General features: G+C 38.4%; 3 protein-coding genes and 1 long non-coding RNA gene across 5 annotated transcripts; all 4 read right to left on the bottom strand.

Annotated features, from left to right (window-relative positions):
* Positions 1 to 302: 302 nt before the first annotated feature.
* Positions 303 to 716, bottom strand: LOC131026028 (uncharacterized). Its single transcript, XM_057955806.1, has one exon. It carries the CDS (start codon positions 714 to 716, stop codon positions 303 to 305), a length of 414 nt encoding a protein of 137 aa, XP_057811789.1.
* A 3,220-nt stretch (positions 717 to 3,936) lies between these two features.
* Positions 3,937 to 8,890, bottom strand: LOC131024607 (secretory carrier-associated membrane protein 4-like). Its single transcript, XM_057954116.1, has 12 exons — positions 8,633 to 8,890; positions 6,921 to 7,034; positions 6,776 to 6,835; positions 6,291 to 6,324; positions 6,081 to 6,203; positions 5,860 to 5,922; positions 5,677 to 5,770; positions 5,547 to 5,592; positions 5,389 to 5,456; positions 4,962 to 5,010; positions 4,734 to 4,799; positions 3,937 to 4,249 (listed from the first exon to the last, which is right to left on the bottom strand). The coding sequence occupies exons 1-12, from the start codon at positions 8,693 to 8,695 to the stop codon at positions 4,217 to 4,219; spliced, it is 813 nt and encodes a 270-aa protein (XP_057810099.1). The 5' UTR covers positions 8,696 to 8,890; the 3' UTR covers positions 3,937 to 4,216.
* A 529-nt stretch (positions 8,891 to 9,419) lies between these two features.
* LOC131024606 (uncharacterized) lies at positions 9,420 to 13,203 on the bottom strand. Of its 2 annotated transcripts, XR_009101948.1 has the most exons (3): positions 12,561 to 13,203; positions 10,184 to 10,243; positions 9,420 to 9,681 (listed from the first exon to the last, which is right to left on the bottom strand). It is a non-coding gene; the product is annotated as an uncharacterized LOC131024606 (long non-coding RNA). The 2 variants fall into 2 exon arrangements; XR_009101949.1 differs by lacking the exon at positions 12,561 to 13,203 and having other exon boundaries at positions 10,184 to 10,780.
* A 10,592-nt stretch (positions 13,204 to 23,795) lies between these two features.
* On the bottom strand, positions 23,796 to 25,007 carry LOC131026027 (uncharacterized). Its single transcript, XM_057955805.1, has 2 exons — positions 24,095 to 25,007; positions 23,796 to 23,995 (listed from the first exon to the last, which is right to left on the bottom strand). The coding sequence occupies exons 1-2, from the start codon at positions 25,005 to 25,007 to the stop codon at positions 23,796 to 23,798; spliced, it is 1,113 nt and encodes a 370-aa protein (XP_057811788.1).
* Positions 25,008 to 27,541: the final 2,534 nt, after the last annotated feature.

Below are 27,541 nucleotides of genomic sequence, written 5' to 3'. Positions count from 1 at the left end.
AGTCGTAGCAATTCTTCTTTCTGGAACGGTTTGGTCAACTCTTGATTCAGAACTTCATCAACACACGGCTGTAGACGGTCTAGAGCATAATGAAAATCCATAGTACTACTCGAGTCATCGAATAAATTCTCAAAGTAGTTCTTAGCAACCTGACGAACCTCCTCCACAGAACTCATCCAACTCCCATCCTCCCTCTGGAGTTTATTTATTGAATTTTTCTGCCGACGAGTGGAGGCCATTGCATGAAAGAATTTTGTATTTCTATCTCCATCTTTGAGCCAAAATTGTTTTGCACGTTGCTTCTAGTGAACTTCTTCACGCAACAAAACATCAGCCAATTCCTTACGAATTTTAAACAATTTAGCGATAGACCCCGAATCACGTTTACCTTGGATAATAGAGATCTGATTCTGCAAATCTTTCTTAGAGCGATTAGAGTTGCGACAATTATACAAAGCCCAGATAGATAAAGATTCTGACATCGCCGTGAGACGATCTGTGACAGTTACCCCATGCAAATTCAACCAAAAGTCTCGAATCACATTAGGAAGATTTGGCTCAAGGCACCATTTATTTTCAAACCTGAATCTTTGAGAATTAGACAAAGATAAACCACCCTTACACATCAACAGAAGCGGGACGTGATCTGACATTGGAGCCGTAAGCGAAGTTAGAGTGGCTTCGGGAAACAACCGCTTCCAATCCGAATTCGCCATCCCCCTATCCAACCTTTCCTCCACAAAATTTTCCATACTCCTTCCCCGAGACTAAGTAAATTGGTATCCAAGATTGGTATCCAAGAATAGGGATATCAGAAATCCCACAATCCATAGTAGCCGAACGAAAGCCAGAGAAAAGCCAGTTTGGATGATTAGCATTACCACGTTTTTCTCCTGGATCAAGGAGATCATTGAAGTCGCCAATAATAACCCAAGGAAGAGAGTTAATCGCCGCAAGACGACGTAGAAGATTCCAAGAATCCCGACGACGATGCCTCTCCGGGAAACCATAAAAACTAGTTAGACGCCAGACACCACTTCCATCATTAACTTGAAGATCAATATAGTTGTGAGAGAAACCAATAAGCGAACAAGAGGAATTAGAACACTAGAACATACAAAGACCACCACTCCGGCCAATACTATCCACCGAAAAAAACTCCTCATAATTAATACGCAAACGAATATCCTCCATGCGTTGATGATGAGCAAGAGTCTCGCATAAGAAAATAAACTGAGGTCGGTGAACTCGAACGAGTTCATGAAGAGCAGGAACTGCAAGAGGCTGATCCATCCCCCTGCAGTTCCAACTTAAATTATTCATTGGGCCCGGCCGGCCCCGTAGCCGGAGCCCGCCGATAGAGAGGAGGAATCATCATAAGCATCCCCGAAAAATCTTGCAGGAAAACTCTCTGATGAGAGATAGGAGCCAGTCACCGTAGAAGAAGGTCCACGACGTCTTTTACGTTCATCAACAATATTCATAGAATTTCCATCGATCTGCATGAGTTCTTTTCCACCATCTGCATGAGTGATATGCTGGAGAGCGATTCTCTCCTGGAAAGGTGGAGTTCGTTCCCTCGAATTATAGAGATCAGATTCGGAAATAACCATATCCTGATTTTCAGGCAACTTCCTTTTAGGGTCCAGATTTTGCGACTCAGCCAAAACCCTAGCACCAGCCGTCTCCTTGCTAGGGTTTGCGCCGTCATCAACACGTAACCACTTGTCACCAGCAAGAGACAAACCACGACGATCGGCTGCTTTCAGCGAAACTCCCCATTCACGTTTCGAATCTCGCAAAGCATCATTGAATATGTGATCACGGAAACTCTCAGAATGACCCAAACGACCACACAAGAAGCAAAACACATTTAGGCGTTCATATTTAAAGTTAACGATAAACGCCGATCCATCCTTCCGTTTCAATTTCTTTAAACGCTTGAGTGGATCCATAACACGAATCCCAACCCTAACACGCATGTATTACCTCCAAACACTTGAAGAATTTGAACTATCATATTCCATAAAGGTCCCAATAAAATTTCCAAGAATTTTACCGACGCCCTCCATAAGAAATCCAGCGGGAAGATCATGAATCTGAACCCAGAAAGGTAGAGTATCAAGAGGGACATTCAAAGGAAACTCTCCCTTTTTAAGACGATGGAGAATTAACGGGAAGTTTCCAAAAGCCCAGGACCTCCATCATAAACCCTAACCAAATCAAGCTCGTGGAAGAACTGGAAAATGAATCTCCCTTGACCAATATCTTTCATAAAAACACCATTCCCGGGCCTCCAGATGCTCGCCAAACGACTACGCATAAGATTGAAATTAATAGGTTGATCGGTGATAAATCGACCTACCAAGCAAAGATCGACGGCAACACTCGAATCCGCCGTAATCTCTTCATTCAAAATCAACTCATCATCTTCATTTGAAATATTGAGACCGGCCATTTTGTCTTCCATGGAAAACACAAGAACGAAACTCAAAAGAGAAGCAAGAAAAACTAGGATTCTCAACAGAGAGAAAAGCAAAGGCTCTCAACGAGGAGAGAAAAACTGGAGTAATTTCTTTTAGAGATAGTATAATGTTAATTAAAGGCCGTAGGTGACGGAAGCATACCCAAGATATAATAAATTATAGGACTAGTTTTTCAGAGGACTATGCGGCAAAGTCGATTATAATCTATATAATATATAAAAGTGAAATTTAACAACTACTTTTTGCTGCTAATTTTTTAAAAATTATGTTTCTTTGTTCAGCTTCAATATCCAATTTTTTCACTAATACCGAAAGTTCAATTTTTATCTTTTTCTTTCCACCTCTCTTCCTAATTTTTCGTCTCAATATTTACCCACGATCTTCCACTAAATCTTCCAATAATCTTTTTCACTTAGGGAGAAAATTTGTTTTTTTATTTTTCTTCTAGCTTAATTTCAAAAACATTGTAAAATGTAAAAAAAAAAAAACAACATCCATGCTCTCTTAAATTCATAGAATGATAATGAAACATGTTGAAATATATTGTGAATATAAAAAAGAAATTTCCACCAATAATATATATATATATATATAATATATATCTATATATATATATATAATGAAAATATAATTTTTAACAAAAAAAAATTGCGCCAAAATTTAGTTATATTTCAAAAGAGCGTGCATCTATTTCCTCTCTCTTATTTTATACAAGTTAGTTTTATTGAATAAGTTCAATTTCCAATTTTGTTTTCTTTTTGTTATTTACTTGGAGTGTTTGTGATAATGGAAGCATGATTATGGAAATTTTATTATGCAAGACTGGAATTATTTGCACTATTTCCTTATTATGAGTTTCTACTTTATTTTTTCCCTACTTTCAGGTTTTAATTTTTTTTATCAGGTATTAATAATTTATTTTTGTGTTATTTTATTTTTTCATTATAGAGAGATAGTGCACTTAATTGTTACCATATGTTTCGTCGTATGTTTGGATTGTTTAATAACTTATTTCATATTAGTTCTATTTGAAAATCTAAGATTAAATGTTATACAATTTTGAATTTTACATAATTTGTAATTGTAAATATTTTTAAAATCAACTAAGGCGTAGAAAATTATATGGGTTCATTTTAGAACTCTTTAATCTAATAAAATAAATAAATATACTATTTGAATTAATTAATTTTTAATGTTAATTTATCTATTATTAAATATTTTTAATAGTTTAATATACTATAATTATCATAAAGTTGAAATTCACGTTTTCAAATTCGAATTTTTATTGAGTAATTGATGTGAATTATTTTATTTTGTAAAACATATTTACAAATGATTATATTTTAATTTTGTTTAATATTTATGTTTATTTATTTAAACGCGTCTCTTAGTTTCAATGCTCGCCGTGCATCGCACGGGAGGACATACTAGTTACAAAATGGAGCAGCACTGCAGCACAAAAACCAAATTCTATGCACTAAATCACTGTGTCACACTATCTCACAAAAGAAGAATCAGAAACCAAAAAAATTCCCAAGATCTAAGGTTTTGGGTTCGAGTTCATCGTCGTGCGATTTTTTAAATTTTTTTATTTACATAAATAATTTATCAAAAAAAAAAAATCGGAAAACAAAAAATGTCAATACAGTAGGAAAAATATATACTTGGGGGAGGGAGCGACTAATCTCAAATTACAAATTTTTGTCAGCATCCATATAGCATTTTCATAATCATTTGTTTCCCCTGAAATAGACATATATTTTCTGCAAAAGAGATTCCAAGTCAGTATACAATAATTTATATACTAAAGTAAGAAATCAATAGCTATTGAGAAAATGCTGCTAAATAGTAGAAAATCAGACATGTATACATTTGGGACTAGAACCAAACATGCTGCTAATAGTAGAAAATCCAAAAATAAATTTTCATCGATCCCCGAAATATAATAATAATAAGTCATGATTATTATGATACATGGACATGTATACATTTGTATGTGTTATATATTGAAAATTTTATTAATAAATTAACATTTATGTCGTCCAGCTGTTATATTATTGTAAAATTATAGCAGTATAGAAGGAAGATGTAACATTGTCTACCAGGGAAGGAACAACGCATTTTCAATCTGTGATACAACACATATTCCCACATTTTTTTAGCAAAAACGATAAAATTAACCATAAATTATAACAATCAACAACAAAAAAAACATCATAAAGCAAATGCAGTAATTAATTCTCTAACCTGGAGTACCCACAAGCTCAAAAGTGACTCCAAGCAGAATAAAGCAAATCCAACCAAGTAGAAAATCTGCATGAAAATGGAGCATAACTCAATACTCATAGCTTCTAGTAGTTGAACACAAGTCGAAATCTCTGTCATGAGGTGATCAAAGCAACATTGATCTCCATGCAAAATAATTTTTAACTAAGTGGAAGCTAACACCCCAAGCATCAATAGAAAAATACTTACCCCTGCCAACGAATTGTCAGAAAAGACATCAATCGCAGCAAGGATGCCCCTGATACCATGGACATAGAATTGCAAGTGTTGATTAGTAGAAGTAATAGAACTATACTATTTTGCATCTTTACTCTTATCAGTACACTAAGGCTTAGGAGGCGTTTGATTTGAGTGATAATGCATAATTGACAAAATAATTCAACATAATCAAGTGTTTGGTTTGTATGATTCGACCCATGATGGATAACTAGGCTCGCATCCTAATCATGCAATTGGATTATTATTTATCACCCCAGTTAGGGTTGATTATTTAATCATCTTTCAATCCTATCAATCTTACTATCCCATCCATCAAACCAAACGTTGATTCACTTGCATGATTAAATAAGCAAAAAAAATTTCTCTAGGCAATAGAAGTAAAAGGATAGAATATTACGTTAGTGATTTTCCATGAAAGACTATTGGAGGTGCAATTGCAGCAAATATGCAAAAGCCAATATGGAGCTGCACAACGATATTGTGTTGAAGGGGTAAGAGTAGATAAGCTATTGGCATTAAATAGCAAAGCAATCAACAATAACAAATAAAACATACCAAATACAACATGAAAAACCATCCAAATTTCAGTGCACTATCAGTCCTGAACAAGGAGGTCATAGAGATTGACGTTAATTTCAAGCTCATACGAGTCCTAAGAAAAGACTGTAAGAAGATTTCATTTTACCTCATGGCACGATACAAAGGCCTGTACCATAGCACATACGAAAGAGGGCAACCAAGCAGAGCATAAATTATAGCAAGGAAGAATATCTTGACCCCTAAGACAGTAAATCATGTTTCATTTAAAACTGACAGCAGTGGGAACCTTGATGCATGAAAAATCTAAACAAATGCAAAAGAAACTTACCGCCGCCCTTGACCCAACAAACGATGATGGCAATGACATTGAACACAAGGCAAAAGACAATACCTGTTCCAAAACCAAGAGAATAAGCACTCAGTCCCTGAAGATAGGACCAACCCCAAATTATAGTTTAACAACTCACATACAGTCTTTTGATGGATTAGAAATAAATCAGAAAATGCAGCCCTACGAGGCTTTTGAGAAGGAAAGCACCAGATACAAACCTAACCAACTTGCAAAGGCCAAATACTGTAACCTCTGAGCATGAATTGGTATTTCATTGGCTATATCATGGTGAATAATGGGAAAAAATGGGGGCCAATTTCTATCATCCACAGGAGCACCGGCTGGCAAAAGAATTGTTGAAGGTTAGAAACTAGAAGGCAAGAGTAAATAATTCTGGACAGAATACTAGCCTTAACCCCATAGCTTACCTGCAGCCACAGCATCTTCCCTGCGTTTAAGTTCCTAAAGTTAATAAAACGTGGATTAGAAGAAACAGAAAAATTCCAAAACAATACGAACATGAATCACACAGATTAAAGCAACAAAAAAATGAATGTATTATGCATGTAATGCCTATGAACATCATCTGATGTCAGAAACGTCTAATTTTCAAAAATTCAACATATTAAAGGAACTCAGAATTATTTCCATTTACTAGCTCGTCAATGAACATTGGTGAATATGGTCATTCCTTCTAGCATAGATTTATAAGCACAAAGCAGAAAAAAGTAGAATATCACAGCCCAGCAGAGGTATATATAAATGGATTGCTCTTCTAAGGAGCTAGAGTAGAATTGCTTGTGGATTTGATGTTGGACAGTAACAGGAGATATATCTGGCCATAGTGTTGAACATATACAGCACTATAAAGGACTGTATGCATAGTAACTTAAAAACCCAAGGAAAAACTTGCCCTTTCTCTCTGGTTCAAATCTGCCTGCCAAGCAGCAAGTTCTTTCTCCTTCTTTGAATCCTGAAAATTTAAACAAACGTACATACATTATAGTTTCATAAGCAAGCTTGCAAAATATTACAAGAATAGTTATTAGGTTCATTACATTGATGGTATCTAATGGTATATCCACATTGGCATCGTGTTTTTGACCAAAACCCAGTGTATTAGCAATTACTTGAGGTACGCGTGACTTTGATCCGGTGGCTGTTTTACCATTCTGCAAAGCAGCAATTTAGTGGAAGTTTTCACACACATCAGCCACATTGCTATTTATTTTAAACATGAATCATGTGCAAAATATAGGACAGAGATTCTGCGAGAACAGATAGATTACATCAATTCATTCAGATTAACATCATGTCTATTACCAACCAAAAAAGGTATCCCGTAGACAATGTGCAGTGGGTGTTATGATAATCATCATAAAAACACCTTTGGATATGATTATTGAGCTATCTGACAATATTTTACTATGATAAACACTAGTAAATAAATTACAATAGTAGTTCCTTATTCTTGGACAATAATTACTCAGCACAAACTGATGTCATAATTTCAGACCAAATCTTTCATTAACTATCTACACAATAAAGTATTATCAACTAAAAAGTTTTTTTTTTTTCAAATAAAAAAACTAAAAATATTTTTGATTTAAGACCTGAACTATAATTAAATTAATTCCTTTAACATGCACAATTAATCCCTCAGCCATCATTATCCAAATGACTAGTCTTTGCCTTGTGCATATTATGAAACAAAATGTGAAACCCCAATACTCCATCTAGAGAACAACATTCTTAAGCCATGTCGTAGCCAATGCATGTCAGCCGGCTTCATTACATTTTTATCCCTCAAGTGCATTGGGAAATTGAATCAACTTAAATGGATCCATAAGCTCAATATGTATTTTTGTCCTTTTAGGAGATATGATTCCACGAAATCAGCACAAATGATTAAATTGCAATTAGATACTCGCTCCGTCCACGATAAGTTAGCACAATTGCCTTATTCAGTGTCCACGAAAAGTCTACCACTTCCCTTTTTGGGACATAAACACCGCACTCAGCCGTTATAATCTACCTCACAACCACTCCTTATTTACCATAAATTCACTCTTTGGCCTACACTCAATCCTTATAATTCAACCCCAACCACTCATTATTCAACATGGTAGGACGATTTCTCCATTAGAAAAACATCTACCAAACTTTTATTAAAACTTGTGTCATCCACAAAGTGCTACACTTATCATAGACGGAGGAAGTACTATTCCAATTCTTCTGCTAGTGCAAACTTAGACTACCAATTCGTGGAGCGCAAATCGAATTCAAAGCAACTACCGCCTTGCATCAATGAGTTCAAGGCATATCGGGCGCCAACATAGAACAAGACTGATGGTAATACAAATTTATATTTATGCATAGACGTAAGAATTCTTTATATATTAACTAATTATAAACAACAAATTACTGTTATCCTTAATTATTCCTATTCTTAACATGAATACATGCCATAAACATATTAGTTGTCAACTAAAATAATCTAGCAAAACAATTTTGGTCCTAATAGCTGATTTAGAGCGCATCATCTTCTTGTGGTAGGTCTATAGCAAATTCCGCAAACAAAGCCCTTCACTTCAATATCGAATGTAATTATGTAAACACCCCTTAGTTCCCTTCCCGGATCTACATCATATAATCCCAACTTTTATTAAAAATGAAAAAAGAGTAGATAGCACAGCCGCATTGAATCCCTGCTCACAAACAGTCAAAAACACCACAAAGAAAGAGAATAGAGAAACGCAGAAGGCGGTACCGAAAATGGATTGATTTCATGTTCTCCCTGATCGAACGGATTGGGATCGTTCCGCCGATTCATTGCCAACTGTTTAATAGCGCAGATTTTCCGGGATTGAGACGAGAAGTAGTAGCTGTCGTTTATACGTGTTCATTCATATATGCATTAGTTTATTATGTAAAGTTAGAGAGAGAGTGTGGAGTAGATAGATTAGCACTGTTTGTTCGCTGCTTTGGAGGCAACGCGAGATGCGGAGAGAGATTTGTAGTGTAACTGCTGACACTAAAGATTGGTTGATATTACGGGATATGCCCCTCACTTAAATTTTTTGGAATTGGAATTGGGGTCCACGTCCATCATTCTTTTTTCTTGCTAACTTTTTTTTGTTAAGAAAAATTAAAAACACAGCACACATGAGTGATATTGTTCTTAGAGCATCCACAATGCTTGCACCCATAGTGGGTGCAATATCATGGGTCCCACTTCTATTGCACCCACTTCCACAATGGTATTGCACCCACCCGGGTGCAATAGATTTTAATTTCATTTTCTCTTTACTTTTATTCATTTTTCAATTTAAATTAAACAACTTCAATTTTAACAACATAAAATTCATTCAATTAAAAATCCAAACATTACAAATAAAATTAAAAAAAAACAACAAATATTTAAAACATCCAATTTTCGAATAATTTAAAGCCGTCGAACTACGGGTCAACCTGTCACGACCGGTCCTAATTAAGGATAATTAAGCCGGGAAATCGTGGCTAATGGAGGGAGATTAGAAGCGGGGTAGAAAGGGGAATAATCAAACAAGAAAGGATCGTATTTCATCATTGTTAACAACATGGATATCTATAATATAACAGAGTTTTTGTCGTATAGACTCAAATAACTAACAAGTTCGGATAACTCCGACTTATCCAAAATAACATAAAACTTCTGAGTACGCAGCGGAATAAGGTTCTGATTACATGTATGAAGACATGTAACCCTAGAGTTCATTAATACATAATAAGACAAAAGAGTCCCGCTCGTCACTTCATCACCATCGGCAGCTGCTCAACCTGCACATTTAGAAATATATGCAGGGCTTGAGTACAAAAGTACTCAGTGGACACGTATGCCTAATTATAAAAATACATGCTTCAAAACTGTAAATTGTCATGCCATCATAAACAGTACAGCAAGGGAGTTTTTCGCTAAAAGGCCCAAGCTTACTAAATTCATTTGTGATTCTTAAAGTTCGACTGCAGTCTAAGTTCTGTAATCTATCATATCTGGAATTGTGTGCCGGAGAGGTGGCCACCTCTCACGGTCACTTGACCGGCCAACCCGCTAGATGACTCACGGTCACTGGTGTACACTAGTCCTGGCAGGATAGCTATCAACTGCTCAAGACCCGAATTCGATTACATGATAAAAGCCACATCAGATAGATATCATACTGAAATTAAAACATTTTATGGCAAGACAATATTTGAAATAACTTCAATTAATTTAGTCATGAAATAACTTGCTTGAACGTAACATTTAAACTCATTTGATATATATGAAAGTAATGCCCACCTGATAGAAATTTTCTGTGGTACAGTAGCTCCTTGACTGATTATTAATCTCGTGTTTGACCTTTATTACGAGAATATAAATAAGATACTGCTCGAATAAAATCCTCAATTAATGAGAATGCGTAATTTAACTATGCATGACTCATATTCCGATAATTATTATTCTGAGATAATAATCTGGGAAATTCTATTATAAATCCTAATTGTCGAAATAAAATAATTTAAATAAGGCTCGTCACATGAGGTCGGATAGATTATCATAATCAATCCGTTCTCATCGGGTGTTCTAATCCGTCAATTAAATAAACCCCGTTCCTCGTAGTCAATAGAAAATAAATACTTCAACTTATTCGCTTTATAATCTCATAATTAATCGGGCTTAATAAATAAGAACAAGTAATGTTATAAAATTAAAAAAAAATAAAATAAAATAAAAAGGCTCAACATAAGGCACATAAGAATCACAATCAAACATCATCAAAACATGCTCTGCTTTTACACTGACTCAACTTCAAAATTTAATCTGTTCTGACTCCGACATCTCCTGGACTCGAGACTCATACCGAAAGAAAGATCTTCGAGTCTAGTTTCATAAAAAAAAAATAGAGTCGAAAACTCCAAGTGGTTTGAGAGATATGACGTTTTTACCACGATCTACCATGTTCGGCAGTTTTGAACAATCGAAAACTTGTATTTTTGAAAAATAGTAAATTTACACTGACTCAACTTCAAAATTTAATCTGTTCTGACTCCGACATCTCCTGGACTCGAGACTCATACCGAAAGAAAGATCTTCGAGTCTAGTTTCATAAAAAAAAATAGAGTCGAAAACTCCAAGTGGTTTGAGAGATATGACGTTTTTACCACGATCTACCATGTTCGGCAGTTTTGAACAATCGAAAACTTGTATTTTTGAAAAATAGTAAACGTTGTCAAACTGGGCTCAACTTTGGTGGATATCTAAATAACACAATAAGGTTAATACCATAAAAATTTGGAAAGCTAGATCACCCAGGAAGCTACTGAAATAAATGACTCTTTTCTCTGTTCTCTGAAATTCTCAGTAGTAATGTGCAGTTTAGGTTTTGCATTTTAAAGAAGTATCATACGAAGTTGGAATGGCTTGAAATTTTACCAGGGTACTCAAGACTCATGTAGGGACTTGCTATAAAATTTTCAAAGCTGTTAGACATCGAAAACCCGTCGATCACAGTAGGTCAGTAGGCCTACGAAATTCATATTTATAAGTCCTTAAAAATAATTTATATAAATCAAGAAATAATAGTTTAATCCCAAAAATATTCATTATAAGTCCATCCTAATTTAAATAAAGAACGGACCTCATTTAAAATAAATAGTCCCAAACTTGTTACGCACATATACTAAATCTTTCACGAAACATCCTTCAAAATAAACTTTGATACATAGAAAATAATTCAACAACTTGAGCTCTTAAGGGGTTGTTTTACAACAGACACCAAATCTACCTCGGATCTCCAAATGAGGCTCCAAAAGACATTCTGGAAACTAGACATTTCAAGGATCATTCTCCAATTTGAATCGAATGAAAAACAATTCAAACGAGCAAGATATGCCCTCTCAAAGATGGGTATTTAACAAGCAAAAATCTGTAAATTTCATATTTCCAGATTACAACCAAGTCAGTGGGCTTTCTTTAAAAATTCATATCTCCCTTTACAAAACTCCACTGGGAACCCCAAAGGTCAATCTGGAAACTAGGGAGAGATCATAACACTCTCCAGTTGGATTTACTCTAAGAACCTTCATGGTTTAGAAGATATGACTATCTAAAGTTCAGTGCACAAAAAGAGTTCAAGTTTGGCAGATTCAGAACATAAATCGGAAAAACCACTTTAAGCTTCACCAAAAATTCTAAAACTGAACAAGTAAGTTCCCAACATGTCAGTGAATATTCAGTAGAAAGATAGGCTTGAGAATCAAATATTTAAGTCGGCCTTTTCCACCTCAAAGTCGTAGGTTTGTAAAATCTACTGGATGGTACATGGAATAAGAACTAGATTTCAAGAATTTATACCGGTTGTTTCCCTTACTCAAAAATGGTGAGGCCGATGTCAAAAGAAAGATACCGGAGTCTAGAGTGACATATTCAAGTTTCAAAGGTTTTCACCGATTGAAACTTTACTTATGATCTCCCAAAGATTGTTTACCAAAAATGTATTCCAGATGGGCAGTGATGTTTACAAATTCATAAATAAATCATGCGAGCTCTAAATATTCTGAAATTTTACCAAAATATAGAAAATGTATGAAAGATGATACACAATTAATTTGAGAATTTTTGGGAACCGTTTGGATGATATGCAACTGAATTCAAAATAAAGAAGCTTAGTATATACCTCTTCAAGTTACAATTTGGAGTTGGAGGAAACTCTCTCTCCCTTTCTCAACTTCTTCTACACGTTTTGGTGAGGGAAGAAAAGACTTGATGGCTGGAACAATATGTGTTGTTGCATAATTGAGTTGGTGGTGAAAGTGGTGGGGAAAATGGTGGTGAAAGTCAAAAAGTAGATTTAGTGGTAAAATGGAGTGGGGAACAAAATTAATGGAAAGAAAAAGAGAAGAAAAAGAAAGGAAAAAAAAAATGTAGAGGAGAATTATTGATGTATTTTCTCTGTCTCGGTGATTCTGTAACTGTAAGATGGATCGTGTGCTCGTATATGCTTGATACTGTTTATTTAAATAAATCTCGTATTTCGACATGTGATTTCTCGCTTAAATCGATAAATTATAAAATGAATCTAAATTAAATCCGTAGATTTAATTCGTTTGTTGTTCTAATATTTAAATTAAATCCGCAGATTTAATTAACTCACGAGTCAGAAATAAATCACGACTTGAATAAAGATAAAATCTAATTTCATCTTGCTTAAATAAATAACGTGACTTTGCTAAGTCAGTTATAACTCTGAAATAATATCATTAACTGCTTTAACAATATAAATTCAGGATCATAAGCTGAATTCATATTAGGATAAAAACCGTTTTCATTCACTGATGAAAAATAATAAACACGCATTACTGGATTTAATATATATATAAAAGAGCGGGTCACTACACAACCGGACCAAAGCGTGCCCATATATGCTCAACCAAATCGTCGCGGAGGCGTATATGCAATCGTGCATCCTTCAAGCTTGCATTCCGTGCCAAATAGGCGGCGAACTCCGGTGGTGCTCCGGAATTGAATTGTGTTTGAGGAGTAGAACTTGGTCCCTCGCCGTCGTCACCATCGAAATTACTTGCATTTCCACCTTCTTCCTCAATGATCATGTTGTGCAATATGATGCATGTAAAGTGGTGATCTGCATTTTCTTCCATACAACGCCTCGTAAGGTGCCATGTCAATGGTCGCCTGGTAGCTATTGTTGTAGGCAAACTCAATCAGTGGCAACACTGATTCCCAACTTCCACTTCTGTCTAACACCATTGTTCTCAACATGTCTTCGAGAGTCTGAATTGTCCTTTCCGACTGCCCATCTGTCTACGGGTGGAAGGCGGTGCTGAAATTTAGCCTCGTGCCTAACTCCTTCTGTAAGTTCATCTAAAATCTAGAAGTAAATTTTGAGTTTCGGTCTGAAGTGATTGACACGGGCATGCCGTGTAAGCGTACAATCTCTCGAACATACAACTGAGCTAGCTTGTCTGACCCGTGTACGATCGGTATTGGTATAAAATGAGCGCACTTCGTGAGTCGATCCACTATTACCCAAATGGCAGTGTTTCCTTTCCTTGTCTTGGGCAAACTGGTCACAAAATCCATTACTATGTGCTCCCACTTCCATTCTGGAATTTCTAAAGGTTGCAACTTTCCATATGGCCTTTGGTGTAAAGCCTTCACTTGCTGGCATCCTAGGCATCTCTCTACAAATGATGCTATGTCTCGTTTCATGCCCTCCCACCAAAAATACTTCTTCAGATCTTGGTACATCTTAGTGCTGCCTGGGTGGGCAGTATAAGGGGTATCGTGAGCTTCACTCATGATTTTATCTTTAAGCTCCTCGTCGTGGGGAATACATATTCTTTCCTCGAAGAAAATAGCGTTATCTGATGCTTCCCTATAGTTCTTGAGGTCTCCTTTCCTTATTGCTTCTCGAAGCTTTTCCATTTTATCGTCCTTTTTTTTGTGCTTCTATTATCGTCTTTCTCAAGTTAGGTACCGTTGCCACAACGCTTGCTATCGTTCCTGGTGGTTTGACCACTTCTATGCTCATTCTACCAAATTCTCTTATGAGCTCCATCTCTCGAGTGATGAGAGATCCCAATTTAGATTGAGTCTTACGACTCAATGCATCAGCCACTACGTTGGCCTTGCTTGGGTGGTAGTTAATACCACAGTCATAATCTTTCACTAGTTCGAGCCATCTCCTTTGTCTCATATTAAGGTCCTTTTGCTCGAAAAAGTATTTCAGGCTTTTGTGGTCCGTAAATATCTCGCACCTAACTCCATATAGGCGATGTCTCCAAATCTTCAGTGCGTGTACCACTGCAGCCAATTCTAGATCATGGGTCGGATAGTTCAGTTCATGTGGTCTAAGCTGTCGCGACGCATATGCTATCACTCTTCCTTCTTGCATCAGCACGCAACCAAGTCCATTTTTGGACGCGTCTGTGTAGATCACGTATTCCTTGTCAGCTGTTGGGACGGCTAACACTGGTGCCGTAGTTAACTTTTTCTTGAGTTCTTGGAAGCTCTTCTCGCACTCCTCTGTCCAAGAAAATTTTATTCCCTTCCTGAGTAGTTGCGTCATTGGCCTTGCAATTTTGGAAAATCCTTCTATAAACCTCCGATAGTAACCTGCAAATCCTAAGAAACTTCTTATCTCATTAGGGTTAGTAGGCGATCTCCATTCGCGCACCGCTTGCACTTTCTCAGGGTCCACTTTAATCCCTTCTGATGACACAATATGTCCTAAAAACGTGACTTCGCTGAGCCAAAACTCGCACTTGCTGAATTTGGCATAAAGGCGCTCCGTCCTCAACGTTTCTAGGACAATTCTCAGATGTTCCTCATGGTCTTTCTCGTTCTTCGAGTAGATCAGAATGTCATCTATGAATACCAAGACAAATTTGTCTAAGTACGGATGGAATACTCGATTCATGAGGTCCATGAACACAGCTGGCGCATTGGTTAGCCCGAATGGCACAACTACAAATTCGTAGTGACCATACCTAGTTCGAAATGCTGTCTTAGGTACGTCTTCTGGTCGAATCTTCAGCTGGTGATAACCAGACCGCAAATCAATCTTTGAGAACACGCTTGCTCCCTTGAGCTGGTCGAAGAGGTCATCTATCCTTGGTAAAGGATATTTGTTCTTCAGTGTCACTTTGTTCAGTTCCCTATAGTTTATGCACATTCGCAATGTGCCTTCCTTTTTCTTCACGAAAAGTACGGGTGCACCCCAAGGTGATACACTTGGTCTAATGAATCCAAGTTCCAAAAGTTCTTGCAGTTGTATCTTGAGTTCTTCCAACTCTTTAGGAGCCATTCGGTATGGTGCCTTCGAAATGGGAGCTGCCCCGGGCTCCAAATCAATGGTAAACTCAATTGGTCTGTCCGGTGGTGGCCCTGGCAGAATCTCTGGAAATACATCTGAAAAGTCCCGTACAATTGCTACATCTTCTATGCTCCTTTCAGTTCCCAGTTCTCCGTGCAAGTATACGAGGTAAGCTGGGTATCCCTTATTCATCATTTTCGTTGCTTGGAGGGCGGAGATGATCATCTTTCTTCTTCCCATACTAATTCCGTGGAAATGTGACGGCTCCCTTCCTGGGGATCGGAATGATATCCGTCTTTCGTTACAAAGGATGGTGGCATAGTTCTCGGCTAGCCAGTCCATTCCTAGGATTATGTCCACATCTCCCATCGGTATAACATACGAGCTGTTCACTACAATCTTGAGTGACCCTATGTTCAGTTCTAGGTTCAAGCACACATGGTCTACTGTCGTCATCCCTCCTATAGGTGATGATATACTCAACTCCTGATCAGCTCTTTCCATTTTAAGTTTTAAGGTGTCGACACATGTACTTGAAATGAAAGTATGCGATGCGCCCGTATCAAATAGAAGTACAACAGGAGTATTGAGTAGCATGCCCATACCTGCCAGATTTCCCTGGTTGTTTTCGGGCTGTTTCTGCCTCATAGCATAGGCTCTAGCATGACGAGGTTTTTCATGTTGTTTCTGTTGTCGCTGCTGTTGTTGGCGGGCCTGTTGCTGATATGGTTGTTGAGGTTGTGGTTGGTACTGTAGCTGTTGGTGCTGCTGTGGCTGCTGATACTGTGGTTGCTGCCTTGGGTATGGTTGGGGCAGAGCTTGGATTGCTCGCAGATGCGAAGCCTGGATAGGTGGGTTTGGCCTTAAAATCGTTCCATGTTGCTTATTCGGGCACCGATTTGCATAGTGCCCCTTCTGGTTGCAGATATAGCAACTATCACTGCCGGCCTTACAAATTCCCATATGACTTTTGTTACATTTGGGACAATGTGGGGCTCTTTGTTGGTTATTTCCCATCTGTTTCGGTGCGCCCTGGCTTCCATAACCTTGTGACTGGAAGACCCATCCCTGCCATGGCCTCTTCTCGCCTTGGTTCGGGTTACTGTTGTCCCATCTCCTCTTTCCTTTGAAATTCTGATTATGATTTTGATCATGTGGAGGTGCTGGCGCAGGTATAATTGCAAGTCTTTCTCCTGGCATGGCTGCCTCAATGTCTAACGCTCGGCTGAGCGACTCAGTGTAAGACAATCCTTCGTGGCTTGCCAAAGCCATCCTAATCTCGTGCCTCAGACCGGCACAAAACTTTTCAGCCATCTTCTCATCTGTGTCAACTTGTTCCGGCGCATATCTAGACATATCGCAGAACATCCTGTCGTATTGAGTTACCGACATCTTTCCTTGTTTCAGATTGTAAAATTCAGCCTCCTTTTTCTTGCGGTAGCTCTTGGGTATATACTTGTCATATATACCGGCTTTGAATTGTTCCCAAGTCAGGTTTTCTAACTGCTCTGCTGTCATCGTTTTCATCCTTGCTTCCCACCAGAAATCAGCTGACCCAGTCAACTGAAAGGACATACAAGTCAGGCGTTCTTGGTCGGTGCAACGCAGGAAGTTGAAAATGCGTTCAATAGCGCGAACCCAAGTCTCAGCTTCTGCCGGGTCTCCTGTCCCGTTGAAGGTAGGTGGGTTCTGTCGCAAGAATAATTCCTCACTCCGCCGTTCTGGCTGAACAGGTGGTTGAACTAATTCAGGTTCTGGCCCTGCTTCTGGGCCTCTCTCATCATTACGGGGAATCCTTCCCCCTCCTCTCGGACGCCCTCGTCTTGGTGGCATTCTAATGAGTAAAAACACAAGTTATCAGCGCATTAAAATGCAATAAGGACATACTATCGTTTCTATAGTTACTCCTTAACTCATCGAGTTCTGCTCCTGCTAAAACTTAAGCGAACATATAAATAAAACATAGCGGTTCGACTTGCCGCGAAAGACTGATAGGGTCGCTACATAGACATGGGAAATTAGTATCAATGAGGACTATTTCATCAACATTTGAATCTAAATATGGTGATCTATTTAAGCATTATACATGATGAACTGGCTATCTTGCAAATTCATCATGAAAGATCTCAGTTCCAAAATGCCCTATTAACCAGCGTTTCCGTACTAATACTAGTCAAAATAACTAAGCCAACATAGGGGCATACAAAAGCATCGAAATGATCATTGTTTTTGAAATACACAAATAAGGTCCTACTAAATGCACAAGAGATTGTCTGTATGCATTACGTGCTTGACCCTTGGGTTGAAGCATACGTGTTTGACTGATTTAATCTGATGAGTATCTGCTTGTCCTTGGTCACAGAAAATCTACCAATAGCTAGTATATCGCAATGATTCAAATCACAAATGGCAATTAGGCAAAGTGTTTCAATAATTTGCCAAATAATTGAAAATGAATAACCATAGGGTAGAAATGAATTGACTGAAAGGTCGAAACGAAATGACCTAATAGTCTGAACCCGTTTGGCTTTTCAGATGAAGGTTTAAAATATATAGGTTTAAAGACCCATATATGACGACTACTGAGATTTTGGCCATGTGGACTGGCCAGGCCCGACATAACTACTTCTCAGTCACTCGGAAATACTTTTCCGAACTTGGCAACTCTTATTCCTTGGCTGCAAAAGGTATATTTGGTCTAAAATCACTACTTTCTTCTTAATATCTTGAACATGTCCTTGAGAATATTCTAGAGCTTCTCAAACTTGGAGTCTGCCTCCTAGTTTAATGCAATCCTTAAACATCTTTTATAGGTGAAATAAGGTAGGCTTGACCTTATTCAACAATGTTCCTCTATATGATCTTACTGTAGTACTTCTAGTACTTAGTGTTCCTTCACATAGCTCTTGAAATGCAACCATATAATTTGAAGCACTCTTCCGTGTTATTGCAAAAGACCTTCTGAATCATCACGCATTCAATAAGGAAATAGCTTTTACTCATCTGAGCACCTTTATAGGGTATGTGTCACCATGTGTAATGCTAAGTCATGGAATGACCTTAGTCAATGCTCTCATTGAGGTTACCAGACTAAATGCATAATCCAAGACGTTCTAACTGAGGCGACGTCCTCGATAGGTTAAGGTATATATATTTATCTTGAGTATATCCTTAGGGTCTCATTAGAATCTTAATTCTTTTGTTTCAGCATTGATCCACTGTCGGCGCTTCTAGCTATTATTAAACTCTAAACCATCTTCGAGAACTTCTCTCGTCTTACACACTTGCGTAAACTTTTATGATCAATCATAATGGTTAGTAACTACTAGTACCCATATCACATCTCGTCTTTCTAATTCGTAGTAAGTGATCGTAATCAATAGGGATTCTCAGTCATGTCCTTATCTATTGCGATAGGTACTGTAAGTAGAATAGTTCCGAATATCTGAAACTATAAGCTGATAGCTTTAATCGTAATATTATAACATCATATACAAAGCATTTTGACCCCTCGTAAGTCTAACTCTGAAGTTCATACATGAATCATGAAGGTTATCCTCAAGCCATAGCTAGTGATAATCGAGGCTAGAAGCGAGTCTCAGCTTATTAGGAATTAGCTAACTGATTACATCAGTCGCACTCATCACTTATAATCAATATTATACTTAAACTATCATCGAAGGCAATAGTCGATTAGGTGTTCCGTTTCGCGTGAACAATCTGAATGAAGAACTATGCCTGCTTCAGTGATTCGTGCGTGGCACTCTGCTTGCACTGCTTTCATTGGATTCTCTTCCTCTTTCTTAGCTCTTCACCATGGCTATAGTGAAATATGACTGAGTTCCTAGCTTCTATTGTTCTTTTCGTAACAGTGATCATGCATTCTTAACGCATCTAAGTTCATTGAGATATCTAATCAATCAATAATGCATAAACTTGAATGTAAGCATCAGTACATTCATATAAAACGTGAACTTCTCAATGTTTTAAAATCATTACCACATTCTTTCTTGCTGAGCATGACGATGTGATGAAGTGCTGAGCTTTTGTCGACTGACTCTTTCATACTAGTGATCATACTAGAAAAATTGGTTAACTCTAGGGTTCAGAGCAAATAAACTGCTCTGATACCACTCTGTCACGACCGGTCCTAATTAAGGATAATTAAGCCGGGAAATCGTGGCTAATGGAGGGAGATTAGAAGCGGGGTAGAAAGGGGAATAATCAAACAAGAAAGGATCGTATTTCATCATTGTTAACAACATGGATATCTATAATATAACAGAGTTTTTGTCGTATAGACTCAACTAACTAACAAGTTCGGATAACTCCGACTTATCCAAAATAACATAAAACTTCTGAGTACGCAGCGGAATAAGGTTCTGATTACATGTATGAAGACATGTAACCCTAGAGTTCATTAATACATAATAAGACAAAAGAGTCCCGCTCGTCACTTCATCACCATCGGCAGCTGCTCAACCTGCACATTTAGAAATATATGCAGGGCTTGAGTACAAAAGTACTCAGTGGACACGTATGCCTAATTATAAAAATACATGCTTCAAAACTGTAAATTGTCATGCCATCATAAACAGTACAGCAAGGGAGTTTTTCGCTAAAAGGCCCAAGCTTACTAAATTCATTTGTGATTCTTAAAGTTCGACTGCAGTCTAAGTTCTGTAATCTATCATATCTGGAATTGTGTGCCGGAGAGGTGGCCACCTCTCACGGTCACTTGACCGGCCAACCCGCTAGATGACTCACGGTCACTGGTGTACACTAGTCCTGGCAGGATAGCTATCAACTGCTCAAGACCCGAATTCGATTACATGATAAAAGCCACATCAGATAGATATCATACTGAAATTAAAACATTTTATGGCAAGACAATATTTGAAATAACTTCAATTAATTTAGTCATGAAATAACTTGCTTGAACGTAACATTTAAACTCATTTGATATATATGAAAGTAATGCCCACCTGATAGAAATTTTCTGTGGTACAGTAGCTCCTTGACTGATTATTAATCTCGTGTTTGACCTTTATTACGAGAATATAAATAAGATACTGCTCGAATAAAATCCTCAATTAATGAGAATGCGTAATTTAACTATGCATGACTCATATTCCGATAATTATTATTCTGAGATAATAATCTGGGAAATTCTATTATAAATCCTAATTGTCGAAATAAAATAATTTAAATAAGGCTCGTCACATGAGGTCGGATAGATTATCATAATCAATCCGTTCTCATCGGGTGTTCTAATCCGTCAATTAAATAAACCCCGTTCCTCGTAGTCAATAGAAAATAAATACTTCAACTTATTCGCTTTATAATCTCATAATTAATCGGGCTTAATAAATAAGAACAAGTAATGTTATAAAATTAAAAAAAAATAAAATAAAATAAAAAGGCTCAACATAAGGCACATAAGAATCACAATCAAACATCATCAAAACATGCTCTGCTTTTACACTGACTCAACTTCAAAATTTAATCTGTTCTGACTCCGACATCTCCTGGACTCGAGACTCATACCGAAAGAAAGATCTTCGAGTCTAGTTTCATAAAAAAAAAATAGAGTCGAAAACTCCAAGTGGTTTGAGAGATATGACGTTTTTACCACGATCTACCATGTTCGGCAGTTTTGAACAATCGAAAACTTGTATTTTTGAAAAATAGTAAATTTACACTGACTCAACTTCAAAATTTAATCTGTTCTGACTCCGACATCTCCTGGACTCGAGACTCATACCGAAAGAAAGATCTTCGAGTCTAGTTTCATAAAAAAAAATAGAGTCGAAAACTCCAAGTGGTTTGAGAGATATGACGTTTTTACCACGATCTACCATGTTCGGCAGTTTTGAACAATCGAAAACTTGTATTTTTGAAAAATAGTAAACGTTGTCAAACTGGGCTCAACTTTGGTGGATATCTAAATAACACAATAAGGTTAATACCATAAAAATTTGGAAAGCTAGATCACCCAGGAAGCTACTGAAATAAATGACTCTTTTCTCTGTTCTCTGAAATTCTCAGTAGTAATGTGCAGTTTAGGTTTTGCATTTTAAAGAAGTATCATACGAAGTTGGAATGGCTTGAAATTTTACCAGGGTACTCAAGACTCATGTAGGGACTTGCTATAAAATTTTCAAAGCTGTTAGACATCGAAAAACCGTCGATCACAGTAGGTCAGTAGGCCTACGAAATTCATATTTATAAGTCCTTAAAAATAATTTATATAAATCAAGAAATAATAGTTTAATCCCAAAAATATTCATTATAAGTCCATCCTAATTTAAATAAAGAACGGACCTCATTTAAAATAAATAGTCCCAAACTTGTTACGCACATATACTAAATCTTTCACGAAACATCCTTTAAAATAAACTTTGATACATAGAAAATAATTCAACAACTTGAGCTCTTAAGGGGTTGTTTTACAACAGACACCAAATCTACCTCGGATCTCCAAATGAGGCTCCAAAAGACATTCTGGAAACTAGACATTTCAAGGATCATTCTCCAATTTGAATCGAATGAAAAACAATTCAAACGAGCAAGATATGCCCTCTCAAAGATGGGTATTTAACAAGCAAAAATCTGTAAATTTCATATTTCCAGATTACAACCAAGTCAGTGGGCTTTCTTTAAAAATTCATATCTCCCTTTACAAAACTCCACTGGGAACCCCAAAGGTCAATCTGGAAACTAGGGAGAGATCATAACACTCTCCAGTTGGATTTACTCTAAGAACCTTCATGGTTTAGAAGATATGACTATCTAAAGTTCAGTGCACAAAAAGAGTTCAAGTTTGGCAGATTCAGAACATAAATCGGAAAAACCACTTTAAGCTTCACCAAAAATTCTAAAACTGAACAAGTAAGTTCCCAACATGTCAGTGAATATTCAGTAGAAAGATAGGCTTGAGAATCAAATATTTAAGTCGGCCTTTTCCACCTCAAAGTCGTAGGTTTGTAAAATCTACTGGATGGTACATGGAATAAGAACTAGATTTCAAGAATTTATACCGGTTGTTTCCCTTACTCAAAAATGGTGAGGCCGATGTCAAAAGAAAGATACCGGAGTCTAGAGTGACATATTCAAGTTTCAAAGGTTTTCACCGATTGAAACTTTACTTATGATCTCCCAAAGATTGTTTACCAAAAATGTATTCCAGATGGGCAGTGATGTTTACAAATTCATAAATAAATCATGCGAGCTCTAAATATTCTGAAATTTTACCAAAATATAGAAAATGTATGAAAGATGATACACAATTAATTTGAGAATTTTTGGGAACCGTTTGGATGATATGCAACTGAATTCAAAATAAAGAAGCTTAGTATATACCTCTTCAAGTTACAATTTGGAGTTGGAGGAAACTCTCTCTCCCTTTCTCAACTTCTTCTACACGTTTTGGTGAGGGAAGAAAAGACTTGATGGCTGGAACAATATGTGTTGTTGCATAATTGAGTTGGTGGTGAAAGTGGTGGGGAAAATGGTGGTGAAAGTCAAAAAGTAGATTTAGTGGTAAAATGGAGTGGGGAACAAAATTAATGGAAAGAAAAAGAGAAGAAAAAGAAAGGAAAAAAAAATGTAGAGGAGAATTATTGATGTATTTTCTCTGTCTCGGTGATTCTGTAACTGTAAGATGGATCGTGTGCTCGTATATGCTTGATACTGTTTATTTAAATAAATCTCGTATTTCGACATGTGATTTCTCGCTTAAATCGATAAATTATAAAATGAATCTAAATTAAATCCGTAGATTTAATTCGTTTGTTGTTCTAATATTTAAATTAAATCCGCAGATTTAATTAACTCACGAGTCAGAAATAAATCACGACTTGAATAAAGATAAAATCTAATTTCATCTTGCTTAAATAAATAACGTGACTTTGCTAAGTCAGTTATAACTCTGAAATAATATCATTAACTGCTTTAACAATATAAATTCAGGATCATAAGCTGAATTCATATTAGGATAAAAACCGTTTTCATTCACTGATGAAAAATAATAAACACGCATTACTGGATTTAATATATATATAAAAGAGCGGGTCACTACACAACCGGACCAAAGCGTGCCCATATATGCTCAACCAAATCGTCGCGGAGGCGTATATGCAATCGTGCATCCTTCAAGCTTGCATTCCGTGCCAAATAGGCGGCGAACTCCGGTGGTGCTCCGGAATTGAATCGTGTTTGAGGAGTAGAACTTGGTCCCTCGCCGTCGTCACCATCGAAATTACTTGCATTTCCACCTTCTTCCTCAATGATCATGTTGTGCAATATGATGCATGCAAACATGATCGAACTCATTTGCTCCGACTTCCACAAACGTGACGGTCCCTTAATTATACCCCACCGAGCCTGAAGAACACCGAAAGCTCGTTCCACATCCTTCCTTGCAGCTTCTTGCATCACCTTGAACCCCCGCTTCTTCTCATCGTTAAGAAACTGGAAGCTCTTCACGAACACCGGCCAGTCCGGATAGATGCCGTCTGTTAAGTAGTATCCTCGAGTGTGGTGAGAATTGTTGGCGAGGAAGTGCACAGCCGCTGCATGCCCCGCTAAAACATCGTTGAATAGCGTGGACTGGTGGAGCACGTTGATGTCGTTGTTGGACCCAGCGACTCCAAAGAATGCATGCCAGATCCATAAATCTTGTGAAGCAACGGCCTCTAATATAATTGTTGGCTCGCCTTGATCCCCTCGAGTGTAGGCGCCGTGCCAAGCAACGGGGCAATTCTTCCATCCCCAATGCATGTAGTCTAGGCTCCCCAACATTCCCGGGAACCCATGGCGGGCTTCGTGCATTGCAGTGATGCGTTGCACATCGGCAGTTGTTGGCCGCCTCAAATACGTGCCGCCAAAGATACGAACGACGGCCTTGCAGAATTTCTTCAAGCATTCCAACGCCGTCGTCTCTCCTATACGGAGATATTCATCACAACAATCAGCAGAATTTCCGTATGCCAATTGTCGAATAGCGGCAGTGCACTTCTGGATCGGGGAGAAGCCCACCCGGCCAACAGCATCCGGACGTTGTTGGAAGTAAGGATCGACTTCTAGCGCATTGACAATGCGTAGAAACAACTCCCGGCTCATGCGAAATCGACGGCGAAAGAATTGTGGCCCATAAACAGGCTCGACGGCGAAATAATCGCGATGGAGGCGCTCGGCTCCACCTTCACGGTCACGACGAACCACTGCCCGCTTTTTCGCCGGGCGTTGTGGAGGTGGATCGAACCGATATGAACTTGCTACTTGCATAAAATTCACAGCACATCTCATAAAAAATAAATCGGGGGCTTGAGTAGGATCGGGAAGAGGAGGAAGTTGTGCGGGATCAACATGAACTTCTTCTTCGGATGAAGAATTTGAGGAAGAATTATTGTTGGAAGAATTGGTGGATGAAGACATTTTTTAGGAGTTGAAGAGAATTGTTGGATGAATTGTGTTTGTGATTGAAGGGGATATATATAGGTGAAAAAGAAAAAAAAACAAAAAAAAAAACAAAAAAAATCGGCCGAAGACCGTTGAAGGCAACGGTCATTTGACCGTTAAAATTAATTTTTTTTTTTTTTTAATTTCGGAAAGGGGCGCGTGTTTACACGCCCCCTCCTTCGCTCCCACATTCGTCGAGTGCGAACGCACGCCTCCCCTCCATCGCACCCGGGAGCGGCAATGGTGGTGGGTGCGATAGGCCGGGTTCGATCCGGCCATCGCACCCACCATTGTGGATGCTCTTATAAACTAATCTCGACTGTGATATGATCACATAATCTGGGTAAAGGCCTTAATTGGCTCCTTTTCTCACCAATCTTGGATTTTCCCACAGCCTTTGTCTTGCCTTTTAGGAGTTATGGCTTTCCTTTTGTATGGTGGTGGAAGACTAGTTGCTTTTTGAGATTCATGCTATAAGCTTTCAATGTAGTTGGATGACTTGGGATTCACTAGATGACTATAACAGCTTAATTTCTGCTCATCAGATTTTCATCCTGGAACACGTAGAACAAGTTGTCATTTACTGATGGTTAATTTCCATATTAGAATGACACATTTTTGAAATCTATCAGATGAAAATGTCTCCCCAAGTTTCCTTCAACGGACCACGCCTATTGAACGTCGTTGCTGAAGCCCAGCAGGAGAAAGCAATTGATCAGAGAACTACTTCGAGTTCGATGTGATAAAAGGAATAGTTGGAGCTCAACAAAGCAAATGTTAAGATACATACTTCTCATCTGAATGTGTCCAAAAGATTCTTTACAAAATCCGAGCGTGAGCATGTAGCTGTCCGAATGCCAAAAGATAGTCGGGATCGTTCGTTACAAGATTATTATGACAAAAGATATTGCCTTGCCTTTCCAAAAATATTCAATTACTACTCCCTCCGTTCCCAAAATAAGTTCCTCTTTGGGGACGGCACGTGTTTTAAGGAAAAGTGGTAAAGTATATTGATAGTGGAAAAAAAATATGTTATACTCCCTCCGTCCCATTAAAGTTGGCCACATTTCCTTTTTGGGCGTCCCACTAAAGTTGGCTACTTTCCTTTTTTGGTAAAAATTACACCAAATTAAACTCTATAATTAATCAACTAATCTACACCAAATTAAACCTATCTTCTAATTAAATCTAAATCATCTTTATTTAAAAACACACACAAAACACACACGCACACAGCCCCCCAGCGCCCCACTCCCTTCTCTCTTCTTCTCCGGCGGGTGCCACCCCCATGGTCGCCGCCGCCTCCTCTCGCCCCTCCGGCCGCCGTCGTCGTGGTCTTCGCCGCGACCACCGCCGACCCTTTCCCTCTCCCTGGCCTCTGCTCTCTCCCTCTCGCCCCACCTCTGACCTCCATGTCCCTCGTCTCAACTATCTCCCTCTCGCCACCCCCATGGCCGCCGGCGCCTAGATCTGAGGTGGTGTGGTTGACCGGCGGCGAGGCAGCCGTCGACCGGCCTCCATCTCCCAGACACTTCCGCCGCTTAACAACACAAACCAGATCTCACTCTCTCTCAGCCAAGTTCAGATCGGAAATCGCCCCCCCTCTTCTCATCCGGCCGCCGCGAACCGCCACCGGGTGCCGCCACCCTCGTCTCCCTCGAATTCCTCTGTTTCTGCTCTACCACCTGCACACAGCGGCGGCACTGCTCCCTCCATAGACAAGGGCCGCGAATGGAGGATCTAGGGCTCGGCGGCGGCGGTCTTCCGAGCGATTCTGGCTCGTTTCTTTGAAAATCTCTCAGATCTTCTTCTACCTAAGAAAGTCTCTCAGATCTTTCTTTGAATCTATGGTTCAGATCTGGTGTTAAGGTTGTTGGCAGAGATGGTGGTTTGTTGGAGACGGTGGTGGTGGTGGTGATTTCTGGTTTTTGAGTGGATTTATGGTTCAGACGGTGGATTGGGAGGGAGACGAGGGGGACAGAGGGAGACGAGGGTGGCGGCGACTTCGCTGGAGGAGGGGGTGGCTGACGCTGGCGACTTCGCCGGAGGAGGGGGTGACTGATGCCGGCGACTTCGCCGGAGGTGGGTGGATGAAGAAGAAAGTGAAAGGAGGAAAAAATTATTTTAATTAACTCAATAATTTTAATGGGCCCCACTCAATTAAAACATAACACTCCATTTCTTAATCTCCGTGCCGAAAAGAATGTAGACGACTTTAATGGGACGGAGGGAGTAATTAGTATTGAGATTGGTGAAAATGTGAAAAAGTGTTATAATTAGTATTGAGAGTGGTGAAAAAGTGAAAAGTAAGAATAAATAAAGTATTATTAGTGGTGGGGTAGTTGTCCAAAAATGGAATG

This window comes from Salvia miltiorrhiza, chromosome 5 (genome assembly GCF_028751815.1).
Source record: "Salvia miltiorrhiza cultivar Shanhuang (shh) chromosome 5, IMPLAD_Smil_shh, whole genome shotgun sequence".
Lineage (NCBI taxonomy): Eukaryota > Viridiplantae > Streptophyta > Magnoliopsida > Lamiales > Lamiaceae > Salvia > Salvia miltiorrhiza.
Note: the sequence above shows the minus strand (reverse complement) of the source record. Positions and strands in the feature narration are given on the sequence as shown.